General features: G+C 35.3%; 1 protein-coding gene across 2 annotated transcripts; it reads left to right on the forward strand.

Annotated features, from left to right (window-relative positions):
* On the forward strand, nt 290–13,927 carry LOC109851459 (probable proteasome inhibitor). Of its 2 annotated transcripts, none has more exons than XM_020421592.1 (9): nt 290–565; nt 752–935; nt 1,061–1,204; nt 2,579–2,656; nt 11,663–11,740; nt 11,833–11,864; nt 11,953–12,019; nt 12,103–12,177; nt 13,597–13,927. In XM_020421592.1, exons 1-9 carry the CDS (start codon nt 403–405, stop codon nt 13,676–13,678), a joined length of 903 nt encoding a protein of 300 aa, XP_020277181.1. In that variant the 5' UTR covers nt 290–402; the 3' UTR covers nt 13,679–13,927. The 2 variants fall into 2 exon arrangements, with proteins under 2 accessions (XP_020277181.1, XP_020277180.1); XM_020421591.1 differs by having other exon boundaries at nt 292–565; nt 749–935.

The raw sequence follows: 16,285 nt of genomic DNA on the forward strand, positions 1-16,285 counted from the left end.
ACTTCATCAGAAATTAATAGGCAATGATCTCAGGTGTGGGCAGATTTTTGTGAAATAGTATTAATTCGGTCCAAAACCGAAACCGATCCGAACCGATCCGAATTTCGGTTGGGCCGAATATTCGGATGAAGGGAAAAAAAATCTGGATCTGGATGAGAGTTTTGAGAATTCGTAAAATTCGGATTGGATGCGGATTGAGCTTAAAACCGATCCGAACCGAATATGCCTAGCCCTAGGGTATTGCGTGCAAAATTTGTCATTTTAAGCGGTTCTCTACCAGAAGTATCACGAAAAAGGCTTTTTAAGAATCTATAAAAGGACTCAAAAACCCTTTAAAGAAGAAAAAAAAATTCGACAAAGAACAGAATCCCGTACTCGAGAATTTGATTCAGAGAAATCTCAATGGCGACGGATAACTCAGTGATGGCGGTGATTCGGGCTTCGCGCCCTAATTTCAGAAACCCTAGCGACAGGATGGCATTCGCTGTGCACGCTTCGTTCTTGGCCGCTGGCTACTCACTCATCTCCACGGGACCCAGCGCTTTCTCTGAGAATCCCCCAACTGGTGATTTCAATCTCTCTCTAACTCTCTGATCCTTAATTATTTTGGTTTTATTGATTGAAAGTTTGAAAAGGTTGAATTTTGATATTGTAAAACCTGTAATTTTGGGGATTTGATATTTGATTGGAGTCAACCTATAATTGCATTTGGACTTGAACTATATTGATTGGTTTTTATTAAATTTAGAAGGAGATGAAGTGGGAATTGAAGGCTGGAACGAATTTGAAGACAGCTATGCCTTCGTATACTTGAAATCTGACAAGGGTCAGAAGATACCCATTTTGGTTAAATGTTTGGCTATTGGAGATGCTCTTGTTGTTGACGTGTTGAATCTGCGAGAAGATAAGAAGGAGCCATTTCATGTACAAATCAAGTATGGATGCTTTTGTTACGCTGTGTTTTGTGTCATATTTCATTCATTTTTCCGAGAAATATACATTCATTTTTCCGTGAAGTATACTTGGTTTACTAATTGCTTTAAATTTCTAATTTTTCCAGTATGAATGAACACTTGGTAGAAGGAGACAATAAGGTTAACTATGGGGAGATGTATAAAAATTTGCCGCGACTTGTTGAGAACTTAAATGCGAATATTTTGAACAAAGTGGAGTCGAAGACTGAGAGTTCTTCAGCTGGGAGTAGGTATGTTGTACAAAAGATTCTTCTTCTGTTAGGCCAGTTTGTAAAAATTTTCCTGCAAAACAAATTATTTATGCTCTGTAATTCTGAAAGAAATTGTAGATTCGAAGTGTTACACTTGCTGAGTAACTTTAGGACTTGGATCCTCTCCACTACTGCAATACCACATCCATTAATTTGTTAAGCGTGTAGTTATGATTCATTGTATATCTAGCACTCACCGTATCCCCATGAATTGCACTATTTTCCTAATTTAAACTCAAATGCAAATCACAACTACCCATTAAAAAAATCAATGGTCGTAAAATTGCAGTGGTCTCTCCACTACTTTTCTTTATAGTGGAGAGGATCTGAATCTGTAACTTTATGCTGTGTATTTAAGTGGTTTAGAGCACTAGCAAGATTTGGCCTTAGACTTTGTGGATGTCTAGTAGAATCTTCGATGTTATGCTCTTTGATCATCTGTTTCCTTCTTCACATTAAACAAGACTAATAACTTTACACACTAGCTCAATCAGAGTTTTTTTGCTAGTTCTTATTCTGGCTTGCTATATGAGATATATGCTAATGATTGGTAAGACCGTAAGTGTGGAGTCAAAAAATTAGTCACCAATTGTTTTAGTATGATATGGGGAAAATATATCTTGCAGATGGCATGGCTATGGTGTCCTCGAGTTTCATGGGTGTCAGGAGTTAGATACGTTAACTTGCTTTAGACTATGGCCTAATTACCTAACTACTTTATTGTGCTGCGATTTCACTATATTTGCATGGTTTATTGATTTCTGTTAGGTTCAAATTTGAAATGTTACTTTTGATGTGTACAAGTTCTTTCTTCCATTTATGAAGGGCTGATGTCTTCATGTTCAGAATGTTGACAATGCTGAGTTCTTTTTTTTACTGGTCAGTCATGCCATGAACAAAATATTTTGAAGCTTTAGGTGTCCAACCAATGATAAATAGGTATCAACATTGCCCACCCAGGTCTGTGTCCAAATATGCAGGCATTAGTACTTAAAAGTGCATCCATTTTTATCATTTGGAAATGAGATGTCCAAAGCTGAGTTATTAGACTTATTGGTTTACAACAAATCATGAAACCAGTATTTTAAATATATACAGAAAGAGAAAAAATGTGTGTCCAAATATGCAGGCATTAGTACTTAAAAGTGCATCCGTCTTTATCATTTGGAAATGAGATGTCCAAAGCTGAGTTATTAGACTTATTGGTTTACAACAAATCATGAAACCAATATTTTAAATATATACAGAAAGAGAAAAGGTGTGTGTACTGTGTTGTGAAGACTAGGTCTATGAATCAAAATTTGATTTCATTATTTCTTCCTTTTTTTGAATCTAATTTCTTTTTTTTGGCAGTGGCAATGGATCTGGCGATAACACTAGACGTGAACCTGTTCACATGTTTCCTGTTGAGCGTCAACAGCCTCCTCCGGTGTATGTTATTCCTCTGCAACTTCTTTTCTTTCTTATTTGTTGCCCTCATTTTTGTCCTCCATGTTTGCATATTATTTGCTGTGCTGGATAAAACTTGGGTAGTAAAGTAGCAGTTGTATATGATTCAAACATAGCTGTATGCATCTGTGGTATTTTGGTTAAGAGGCCAATATATGTTTACTCCGTCTATATAGTTTTCACACCATTTGATTTTTTTCATCTCTTTTATTCCATTACTAAAAATAATAGTTGATATAATGTGTCTTCTTTATTATATTGTTGCATGAAAGAACCTATATATGCATTAGTTATGCTGTATAGACTATACAGTACATCTATATATGCAGACATATGGGTAATATTATGTTTATGTGTATGAAACAATGTTGTTTATGTGGCCAATGGAGCCCATTGCCATTGCACACTCCCCGTACCAGTAAAAAGCGTTTTTCCTTTCCTTTGGTGTACTTATTCATTTTTTGAGCCTTGAACTATATCCTTGACATAATGCCTCGTATGTCCTATTGGTGACGTTAGTGGAATTTCCCATCAGTTATGTTATTATATCCATGCGTGTAGAAATGTACAGGAAAACATGTGTAAACATGTGTGAGATCAATTTAATACCATGCACAAACACTAATTGAATTTCATATTATACCAAATGGAAACCCACACCTAGGTGAAAGGTGTTATTTCCTTTGGTTATTTCTCATCTTTTTGAGGTCGAGTTTAGGAAAAATTCTTGATATGACACCTCATCAGTGTTATTTGGTCAGAATAAGATGCTTATGCCTGTTAGTTGAGTATGATTATATTAACATATGTTGACTTTAGAGGGCACATGGTAGAATTTGTGTCTATATTATATGAATACCTACCTGTTCTGGTCAATACCTTATAAGTCTAGCAGTAGAGTCACATGTACTCTTTATACCCTAATTCAAATGTTACAGAAGGCGCTAAACAGACTAGGCGTTTGAGCCAGCGTTTAATGCCTAGGCGTTTGGCTATTTTTTTATAATAATTGATAAAATATATATTAAATTCATATAAATTTACAAAAATATAGATAGCAATCCTAGATCCATAATAAACCATACATACTTAAATGCTAAATAACCAAAATAATAATTAATAAGGTTATAAAAAACGCTAGGAGGCATAGGTGTTGGGCCTGTCGCCTAGAACCTAAGGGATTTTATTTTTTACTTTTTAATTATAATAATTGATAGTAAATATTGATGTTATAGAAAGGTTAGGTGTCGGACTGGTGTTTAGAAGGATTTCTTTCTTCATTTAAGTGGTGGTCGAGGAAGTTTTGTTGAAGGTCGGAGAAGGTAGCGGATGTGTTCATATTTGGAGATTAAACGAGTTTGAAGGAGGTTGGAGGTTGTGGAGGCTGCAACACAAAAAATCACGATCAAAGTCTAAAGAATGCAGTCCACGTAGGCATACAATGTTCCCTTAAACACTCCCAAAATCTAGGTGAGCAGCCTAGGTACCGCCTAAGTGTTAAGCGCTACTTAGGCGGGCAAGGTACCGCCTAGGCCTAGGCGTATGCCTAGACGGACTAGGCAGATATTTTTTCAAACAGTGCTTAATTCCATATGCCTAGTATTAATGGACACGGATAGAGTGTTTGTTTTAATTCTGTTACAAGATACTGATAACTTCCCATGCTACCATATATAAATGATAAAGCCTTTAGTTCACTTTTTTGGGGTAGCTACATGAATTCTATTCTTTCATTCCGTGCTATCGTGGGTTGTCTTCTCTGTTAAGTTTATTATCATACCACTCTTAATTGCTTTGAACCACTTTCTATCCTATCATTTGTTGTATACCCATATGACCATCATAACATTCATAATTATTCTACTCTTAATTTTTGTACGTACTCCTATTGAAAGTAAAAAAAGAATAGATAATTATTAAATAATGAGATATTGGGCTTTGAAATTATGAAATTATTATCTTAGAATATGAAGATGCTAAAATTATGGAAATGTGTATGGATATATGACAACAATCGGGCCTCTAGATTATTGAAATTGATGAGGCCAATGATTGACAACGCATTTGAAGCCAAAAGAGTAATATTAGTAAAATTTCTTATATTCTAGATCTATATCTCTATAATTCATTTGATTGCCAAACCTTGTTCCCGTTAAGCTACTATAAACATCTTTCTCGGAAAATATTTTCTTGGTTCTTAACGAGTCTTTGGTGGAATTCTTTTACGCAAAACTGCTTCATCTTTTGCTCAGTTACTTCGGCAATGTATTTATCACTTTTATTTTATTTATTTTGCTTCAAGTAATATTCTAAAGTATTAAAATTGATTCGCGTATTGTAAAAATCCAAGTGAAAGATTCTAAAGATATGACCAATGTTTTCCATGTGGCCGTTAATTCCCCCTTTGAGTATCCATGTTAACGTCGAATTCATTTTGTGGGTGTTTTTACCCGTTCTAAGTATCAACGTTGATGCCGAATTTTGTTTGTGAGCGTTAATGTCCATTTTGACTATCAACGTTAATGCCACATTTTGTTTGTTTACGTTAATTTCCGTATTGAGAATCAATTTTAATGCTCATTCATCAATTGAAAGTGAATCTTAGTACATAGTAAACCAGTGCTGATTGCATTCTTTTATGCTCCATATCACAAGCATAAAGCATTTACAAGATAACTTAGAACCAACTATAATTGTATTCAGGTTGCATATTGTTAAGACCCAAATCAATCCATGCTTCTTCAATCAAGTTCTACAACTCATAAATCATTTCAAAGTGAATCTTAGTACATAGTAAACCAGTGCTGATTGCATTCTTTTATGCTCCATATCACAAGCATAAAGCATTTACAAGATAACTTAGAACCAACTATAATTGTATTCAGGTTGCATATTGTTAAGACCCAAATCAATCCATGCTTCTTCAATCAAGTTCTACAACTCAGAAACCATTTCTCACTCAAAATACTCAATGGACTTGACGATGACCTCCATGGCCTATTGCATGCCTCAGTAGTGAATTAAATCAATGGCATTGGAGAATTATTATTATTATTTTCAGATGACTTGCCTAATTGTTGCCTCATATCAATTTCAATAATTTAGATGCTATGCTTTCATACCAGTTGTGATATCCTCATATCAATATCATATCTTGATATCTATATATATATTGTTCGCCTTCAAGAAATGCCCCATAGCGGGATTCACACATCTTAAGTGTGTGAAAAACCGGATGTTTTTTCCAAGTTACCTACCAACCGCTTTATTATTAGTTTTCAGTTTCAATTTACGTAGAAGGCATATAGAGTTTCATTGTTTCGTTATCGTCAATACTGCCATTAAGAACTTTCGAAAGAGGAGATTCATAGGCTTATCCATAAGAAAGATAGACTTAATCATTTAAAATGCGAAATGATGATGGAAGATTCATTTACTAGAGGGTTATGATAAATATAATGAACTCTTTGCTTTCCAACAATTCGTTGCCTCCATTATGTAATGCCGTTGTGGCCAAGATGTCTTGTGTTAATGATGAATTAACCCCTTTGCAACAATTGAAGATAACAATCGTGAACAGGAAATATATAGTAGATAGTAGTGTGTCGACTACTTATTTGCTAGAGCTATTTAAGGATTCAAGAGAAATTGTTTTCACTTGTTAACTTATTGGGAAATGAACTTGCTAAACTTGCTAAGAAGCTAGAGAGTGAGACTGCTCTCTATATGTGGATGTTGTGGACTTTCAAAGCACACATATATAAAAGGATTAGCGCAATGGAGACAATATGTACCCGTTGAAGCTTGAGATGCTCGAGATGTTTTTAGAAAGAACATATTTTATAGTGTTGTATGTTTCTCTTATCGGTTTTAGAAAAGGTCCGACTAAAATTTTCAATTTTTTAAAGAAAATTAGACACGTAAATAACACTTTGCATTTGCATAATGGACTATGACACTTTGGGATCTTCGAAAATATATCTAAATTGCATGTTCGTGATTGTGACTTAGCTTTTTTTGAAATGGAGAAGCCTATGAAGAAGATTAGTTATCATATACATCTAGATTCTCTAAGAGAGGTCTTTGATTTATAGGTATGCTAGCGCCTCAAAATAAAGGGGAGGATATACTAGTAGGCGAATGGCTTCATTTTGTAGTTTTTCAAGATAGTACCACTAAAGAAATGATCTCCTCGATTTAGGGGGAAAACATTTTTGAGTATACGGGAGATCCTCATAAGTGGAATTGCATTGCATCATAAGCTTTTAGTGAAGAAGTCTTTTTAACTACTTATTTTGCAATATGCCTCAATATTTTCGTAACACTAGTGAATCCTAGATTAGTGAGGTGTGAAAGTTCTCTAATGGAAAACAAAATGACTCGAGGGATTCGTGTTTCACTTGTCCCACTAATGATAGCTTGCATTTTTAGTGGTTTGAGAAATATGTGTATTAGTGCCTCCCGGGAAGGAAATGTATATTTTACCCACACGGAATGTTTATGACATTTTCTTTTTTATTTTTTACATCTTGAGTTTCTATACGTAGACTTTTCCCTATCATAGATGTAATATTCCAAGATTGATAATTGCTGTTGAAGCTTCTTTAAAGACCATGTCTTTGGATTACGTTGTAAGTATTTTGTGAACATATTGAAGAATAAAACTAAGTTTATGGCAATGTTAATTTTTAGAGGGGCTAAGAATCACGATCAACATCTTGAGGATGATGTTACTTTTAACAGTGTATGTAAAAAGAATATTTTGTTAGAATCGGTTATAACATAAATGCAATTGTTCTTATATCTTATAAGCGTATGATCCGCATCGAGTCGCAAATCAATTTGGATTTTTTCAGGTGCCCTGCTAGTTATGCCTATAATGAAAAATAATTGTTCTAGATCTTAAATTGCAGTATATCGCTTAGGCTTCCTCATATGTAGAAATATGAGTTCACCTATCACACTCTTTAGCAAGAAAAGATTTGTATGCAAGCAATATTTATAATTATTATATAGGCTTGCATGAGAAAGTAAAGGGTGATAAATTAGAAGAGGAAAAATAATGCATCATGAAATATTTGGTGGCAATATGAAATTTTGAAGGCACAAAAGGTAAGACTTTTTGAGGAAAGTTCCCTACCTATCACAAAGCCAAAAATGCAGAGTATTGAAGTTGTGTTATGCTTTTGATATAATTCAAAACAATGTTACATTAAACGCTAGGCGCTTCTAGGCGTCTGACTTGGCGCCCAGCGCTTAGTCGCCTAGGCGGGCGTTTAAGCGGTTTCTGGGCGTTTTTTTTCTTTCTTCATTTAAGTGGTGGTCGATGAGGTTTTGCTGAAGGTCGGAGGAGGTAGTGGAGGTGTTCATATTTGGAGGTTAATGGAGTTTGGAGGACGTGTAGGCTACGACATATAAAATCACAATCAAGGTCTACAGGGTGCAATCCACGTAAGCAGACAATGCTCCTCTAAACGCTCGTAAAATCTAGGTGGACATCCTAAATACCGCCTAGGCGCTAGGCGCTAGTTAGGCAGCCTAGGTACCGCCTAGGCCTAGGCGTACGCCTAAGCGGACTAGGCGGAGGTTTTTTAAAACAGTGATTCAAAAGATACTTCAGTGTAGTGATAATGAAGAGCTCAAATAAACTTCCAACCCAAATTTCTACTGCCCTATGAAGAGTTCACTATTAGCAACTAGTGGGTAAAAGAAAATCATATATCTGCAGATGCGAAAGAATTCATCATGCGGCTAAACATTCCAAATTAGACTCGCCTTTCCCAGTTTTAATAAGCTTTGAGGCATTGTCACTGTGATGCCTATACTCATATGAACTGCGTGTGAGCCATTGTATGATAGATTAAAGCTTAACGGAATCTTTTCTAGTGCCCTTGTTTGTTGTGTTCTGCATTGAATTTATCTGCAAATAAGAAAAACATTATGAGAATGAAGATAACGTATTTATTTTTGCAAACTTCATATAAAATTTATAAAGCGAAAGAAAAAGAGAGAAGATCTGAGCAGATGTCCCAAAAATCATGGTGTAAGGGCATCTGAAGAACCCAAAGTATGCAAGTATTAGTTACATAGTTCCAATTTTCTAAATGTCTTTAAAAAATTAGTGGGACCTTTTATGCAACTGACTAGTGAGTCATATATGACATTGTGAAGACCATTCTCTTAAAGCAGTTTAAGCTTTAATGAGAACATGTTTTCATTCCACAAGTCCTATATATGAACCTCAAAACTGCACATACAGAGAATGAGAAGTGCCATTCCCTAGCCCATTTTTCGGCAAGTGCATTTCCCAATAGTGGAAATACTTTCTTTCAAATACTTGCATAGCTATTACTTACATAGCTCCAACAATAAGTTGTGAGCATATCATTTCCACAACATATCCTTTGTTCAAGATTGTCGTCTTCTTGTTGTTGCAAAGAGGTGAATTTATCATTAACCTGTGGGTAAATGAACAATACTTCAGCATAGCTGCATCGTATACTAGGGATAATCAAGCAAAGGGTCTATTATGTTTATTGTGACCATCCAATATACTGTTTTCCCATATCCACCATTCTTTTTTAATGACAGACTATTTGTCTCATGGATAAACCTATGGATTTCGGCACGTCTAATAAGACCCTATCTCTATTATCTTTTGTGTAATAAATTTTATATGAACTTGCAAAATAAATACTATAGCATCATTTTAATAATGTTTTGATATCACAAGTAAATTTAATAGAGAATGTAACAAGCAAGCGCACTAGAAATTCTTCCTTTTTGGGAAGGCTTTAACCTCTCCGAGTCCAGTTTGGAATGTTTAGTGGTATGGTCAATTCTTTTACATCTCCAGCATATATGGTTCTATTTTACCCTTTAGTCGCAATTCTTTTACATCTCCAGCATATATGGTTCTATTTTACCCTTTAGTCGCCGCTATGTTATTGAATGACACCAAAAATGAACTCTTCGTAAGGCGATGGAAATTTTAATTTGGAAGTTTATTGGGGCTTTCAGCTGTGGCTACATTGAAGCATCGTTGCGGATTATACTAGCAGTGAAATCTTCATATGGCCATGAAAAATTTGGTAATTTAAGTTTATTTGAGGTCATGGGTGTTGCTACACTGAAGATTCTTTTGGATTATATCAAAAGAATTCACAACTACTGTACTTGGCAGTTTGTACTTTTGATTTGCTGAGGACTTTCCTATCAAAGAACTCAAAACTCTTCAATCTTTGTGCCTTCTTTGAAATTTCATGTTTGTCATTGAATCTTTCATGATGCATTCTTTTTTCCCTTCCAATTAATTACTCTTTGCTTTCTTCTGCAATGAATGTGTTGTAGTCCACATAGATGATTGATAACTATCCAAGAATATGAAATGCTTTTTGCAAACAGCTTGTTGTAGCCTTTTATTTTCTTGCTATAGAGTGGAAAATGAGCCTGCGTTATTATATAAGAAAGCCTGAGCCATTGCCATAAGGTCAAGATCGAGAATGACTTTTTGCCTTCGCAGGTAGGTATAAATAGTAGGATTCTTGAGAGAATCCAAATTGATTTACGACTCGATGTGGGTTATACACCTCCAAGACATAAGAGGAAGTACATCAAATTATTATCACGCCCACTATGAAGCTAGCGAAATATTCTTTTCTGCGTACAACTCTTAAAAGTAATATCATCCTTGAGATGTCGATCATGTTTCTTTGCCTCTCTAAGAACTGATATTGGCATAAAGTCGGTGTTATTTTTCAATGTGTCAAAACATACTTGAAATGTAATCCAAAGGCATGGTCTGGAGGGAAGCGCCCCTTCTTTTCTAGGAGGTGTGACACTAGTATACACTTTCTTCAAACCATTATAAATGCAAGTCATCATTGGTGAGTAAGCGAAAACAAATCCCTTGAGCCATTTTGTTTGTCATTATAAAAATTTCATGCCTTGCAACTCTTAAGATTTACTGAAAGTACAAAATATTGAGCCAAGATGCAAAATAGGCAGCTATAAGGCTTCTGTACTGAAATATTGTTATGCAATGAGATTCCACTGATGAGGATCTCTCGCATTATTGAAAATGTCTTTTACTAAACTAAAGGGATCGCTAGAATGTGACCATTTCTTTTGTGCTGATCTATTGAAAACTGCAAAATGTTAAGTCCATCCACCACCTACTTCTTCTCTTTATTTATGAGATGCTAAGCATGCCTATGAATCAAATACCTCACTTAAAGGATTTGATGTGTTTGATGACTATTTTTGTTAATAGGCTCCTCCATTCCGAACGATGCTAGGTCTGATGTTATGTACTCGTCATGCCAGTCAACACAAATAGGCAATTGACGTATATTTCGAAGATTCCAAAGTGTCATAGTCCATTCATGGTCCTCCAAAATGCAAAATAGTTTCTATTTCCAGAAAAGCCTAGAAAAAATTAGTCGAACCATTTTCACGAGTGCAGAGACACATGTGGCACTATAGAGACTGTTGTCTCTTAAAAGATCTCGTCGAGCTTTAATGAATGCATATCATATCCATACCACGGATCTTCTATATATGTGTGCTTTGGAACTCCATGTATAGAGAAAGAGAAGTCCCATTTCCTAATTTGTTTATGTTCTAATGGATTTCTAAAAATTGTTTTCCTTCATTGGCTTCCAATTTATATAAAAGGAATCGGTTGATAATGTGAAATTGACATGTATTTGTCCTTTGGCAAGGTCTGCTTTTGGGAATGCACACATGAAAAATCCATTGTGTGCAAAAACTTCAATTTTGATATTGAACATGGATGTAGCGCAGCTTGGTAGCACCTTTGTTTTGGTTATAAAATGTCAATACATATTCAGAGTTGTGTGAGTCTAGTTGCAACAACTATACATTTTTTTTTCATATTATACTTTTACTTGCTTATTTGGTACAAGCATGACTTGGAATTTAAATCAACCGATACATTTTTTATTTTTATTTTTATTATTTTGGTAGCCTTAGATATCCACCTGTTCCGGCATCTGGTGGCAGTGATCTTTTCCCCGGTCCGGGTGCCGGTGTATTTCCGGATAGGTTTGTTTCTCTTCTAATCACCATTTTGTTAATTTGCTACTTTGAAAAGTTTGTTTTTGGTATCAACTATTTTTTATTGTGTTTTTGGATAGGGGCACTGGTTCTGGTGGAAGCATGCTTGTAGGTATGTTTATTTATTTTCTTTTTCACAAGTGTTTGTAATATAAATACTGCTTCCTTCTGTCCTTACTCTTTATTCTATTGTGATTTAGGACCAAATGATCCCAGATTTTTCTCTCCTGGTGGAGGCCCTGGGTTTGACTTTCCTGGCAGTGATCTGTGAGTAAAATTTCACTGTGAAACTAAAGTTTGCTATGCTAAGATAATGTGAGGAAGTAAGCTGATATGAATACTTGTGTTAGGCTCCCACCTGGTGCTCGTTATGACCCGATTGGTCCTCCTAATGTGCCTGGTTTTCACCCGGAGCGCTTTGTCAGGTATATATATCTAGGATAGCTATATATCACCTATAATTTTTAGTTACTATGTAACTGTTTGCTGATATAAAAAATGATGAGACTTATTTGTTGAGATGAATAAAAGTGAAAAGAAACACTAATTCTTGAAAAATTTCCATCTGGGGTGAGGTGGTTGGATATCTGTAATAAAATTTTTTCTCCAGTTCTGATGCATTTGTTCATGGTTTTTGGAGTTGAGTCCTATTATATGAGCGACGTAGTCTATTCAGTTGGATTTTTGGTGATTCTGTATGATTTAGGTTTTAGCTAAATCGAGTTGGGGTTGGATCACCCAGGTTGAGTCAGGTTGGGTCATGCCTCTTGGTTCAACCAGTCTGGTTGCATCTTTAGTTTCATTCTGCCTTGTTGCTTTTGGACATGACAGAATTTGTCATCATAACGAACAGTTACCAATGAAGAAATTTCTTTTACGTATTTTTTCTTCTCTTGTTTTCTAGTCCGAATGATGGTTGCTTCCTCATGGATTATCAATATCACGGTCTTATAGGCTGTAGTTGGCCATAAAGCATGTTCAAACTATGTATAAGGCTCCATAAGGGAGATGATATGGTTGTACCCTCCTTTGAATCAGATCTTTGGATTGAAATCCCCGTTTTTGTTACGCATATTAAACCAATCAGTCTTTTGTTCCGGAATTCCTCGCATTTGACCTTCCTCTATTATGTTCTTTTCTGAATTTTCTATAATTAACCCTCGTGTGCTGGCAGCATGAAAGCCATTCCTTATTATGATGGAGCCAACTGCAAATCTTGACACTTTCATCTTGTGGCAGCTGTGAAATCTCCTAGATTTGTCTAGGTCCTAGATTGGAACTTCACTGCTACTTTTAATCATATAGTTATCAGATGCCCCAGGGGATGTTCATATAGTTAAATATTTCGGAGAGCCTGGTTCTCAAGTTTCTGTATTTAATATATCTGCTGATAGATGTGTGCGTCCTTTGTCAGCACCCCAGTCTTTTGTCTTTGCAACAACTTACAATAGGGATTGTTTTAAAATTTCATGGTAAATAAATCATTAGTTCTACTTAATGCACTAAATGATGTCTGGACAAGGCTTGTACATTAGACCAACTTTCAATCTCAAAACTAGTCCTTGCATCTTTCTTTCCTTTTCCCATACAAATGGCTATTAATGATGCCCCCCATATCAACCTAAAATTAGGCATTCAGTACTGTCTGCTAGTGTTAGTTCATCTATGAGATATATGGGTATTGAGTTTAGTTCGCAGATGATGTTCTCTTGTTCGCCAACTTTTTATTCGATAAAAGCAGTTTTCTTTTTCAGTTGAAGGTTTTGTCTTGCAAATTAAGTGGCTGTAGTCGAACTTCATCTCTCTCCTAATATGTTGCTTATTTCCTGCTTGATTATTCATAGGAACCCTCCACAGGGTCCAGGTCGTGGTGGCGGTGTTCATCCTGATCTTCAACACTTCCCAGGGTCTGATGATTTCATATAAATCAAATGCGGAACAAATGTATATGAAATATGCCTTTCTTTTCTTCTGTGGCCTGTTATATTTACTCTCTGGTACTCGAGTTGGTAGCATTTTACAATTTACTATCTTGTAAAGAAATGATGAGTTTGGCACTAGTTCTTTCGCTTCATAGATTTTTATATGCGACACAGTAATTGTGAGCCCGTCGTGAAAATGATGTGCATATATGTTCGTACTGGTGTTTTGCATTTAAAAGTTTGCTGGGTGTGATACTGCTGTGTTATACAACTTGTGGAGTGATCTGGTTTTGTGCTACCTTTGTCAGTTAAATTATCAGTAATTGCGAGTCCATCTGTTTAAGGTTTTATCTGACCTCTTTTTGTGTGAGTTGCATTTCAAAAGAAATACCAAGATATTTTGTACCAGTCCATCTTGGAACCAGAGGTGTTAGGTGCCAAGATACATGAGAGAAATTGCTTGAAAACGACTTAATAATAGGGGCGTTTGGTTCGTTGTAGTTGTATTTACAATGTAAGTGCTAATTGCATGTAACTTCATTTACTGCAACTATAGTTGCATGCATAGGCAGTTACATTTATTTGGTTCAATTTGAATATCCTGCGATTTCCAGGTAGTCAATTTAAACCAAAAAAAAAAGTTTGTTTCTATGCTCCGGAAATAGGTATTTTCTTTATTTTTTTATTATAAGGGCAAAATAGCTATTTACTCTTATAGCCCTTATAATCTCCCAACCATCAGATTGAAATTTTATCCGCAATCCAAGCAATCTTCTATCCCTTTCACTTCCGCTCTCCATCTTGGCATCACTCTGGCGCGCTGCCGGCAATGCCTGATGCCGTGATATTCTACAAGAATTTTTTGTTATTAGAGTAAAGGGAAAGACTCGTGATTTAATTCCAGATCGGAGCCTAATTCATTAGGCGTCTATTATAGTGGAATCAACGAGTTCTGCAACAAAACAAAAAAACGCGCCTAAGATCTTGTTTGACAAAGGGTTAAGGAAGAGGGATTAAAGAGAATGATTAACATAGTTAGCACATTTGATAACCGGAAGGATTAAATTATTAATTAATTATATAAGTTTTATTTTAGCCCTTATGATCATTTTTAGTGTTCATGAATAATAAGAATTTTGACTATTTTCTTTATAATCAGAGCGGTTAACTTTTAGTCATTCTAAATAAGAGTATTAGTAAGCCCCTTATTTTTGAGGAGTTAGCTCATATTAATCCATTTAGAGGGGTTAGCTTAACTGTTCTGCATTTTTTGCATTTGATAAATAATAAATGGTTAACTGACTTCAACTCTTGTGTAGATTTTTTATGTTTAGCCGGTTAAGTAGGGGCTAAGTATCCTTTGCCAAACGGCACCTAAATGTTTTGCTGCTCTAAAATCAGATGGAAGTTCCTACTTGAGTTCAAGCAAATAGCAATTTCCTTTCTTTTTAAAACAATAATTTTTTTTATTTTCTCTAATTTTGTTCATGGCAGTCGAGGGGAACTCGTGGAGCGGGCGGTGCATGGTGATGAAGATTCGTGTTGTTTAGTTTTGAGAACAAATAGAAAGAAAGAAAAAGAACTGACAGCGAATGACACCGATAAGTTAGACAAATTACAAATATTGCCAGCGGAACTCTACGTAACCTCCACACAATGAAACAGTAACGACACATGATTTAGTTAGGAAAAGAGAGAGCGCTATTTTTGGTAAATATTTACGCATTGGATCTCAAAATCTTGATTTAGGGAGCACCGAAGTTGTTGGGAAAAAAAAGTTAATGTTCGTTATGCCTATACTAATTAAATGTAACTATCTTTCTAAAAATGTTCTTAATTTTTTTTACATTGAAATTAATACAATATCTTTGAATCGTCTTTAAGTCATTAGAATGATTTAGTAAGTTTTAATTATATTTTCTTATTTACCCACAATAGATGACCGGAATGTTCGAAAGGTTTCAATATGACTCCTACTGTAAATAAACATCGCCCTGACGCCATTACTCGCCGAAATTTATTTCTGAAAAGCAAAGTGCATTTGTTTATGACAGTCAAATATCTGACAATCTTGCAGTTGCCACGAAACCCATTCATTCCATGGAGAGAAAGAATGGGAAGAAATGCTTCTTCACTCTGTAAGTTCGACATGACCAAAGCCTATGTACGGTATGGACTGAAAATTTATTTTAAGGAAAAATTCTGAAAATAGACCACTTTTGCTAAATATTTAGCAAAATCGACCATTTTGCTAAATATTTAGCAAAATCGACATCTTTTTGGCCTGTTGGCCAAAAAGTGGTCGATTTTCAAAAAAGTGCCTTGAAAACATACGGGACTACTAGTCCCATATGTTTTCAACACACTAATTAGCGATTAGAAAATATACGGGACTAGCGGGACTAGTAGTCCCGTATATTTTCTAATCTCTAATTAGTGCGTTGAAAACATACGGGACTAGTAGTCCCGTATGTTTTCAAGGCACTTTTTTGAAAATCGACATCTTTTTGGCCAACAGGCCAAAAAGAGGTCGATTTTGTTAAATATTTAGCAAAATGATCGATTTTGCTAAATATTTAACAAATGTGGCCTATTTTCAAAAGTTTTCCTT

Source organism: Asparagus officinalis, chromosome 8 (genome assembly GCF_001876935.1).
Source record: "Asparagus officinalis chromosome 8, Aspof.V1, whole genome shotgun sequence".
Classification (NCBI taxonomy): Eukaryota; Viridiplantae; Streptophyta; class Magnoliopsida; order Asparagales; family Asparagaceae; genus Asparagus; species Asparagus officinalis.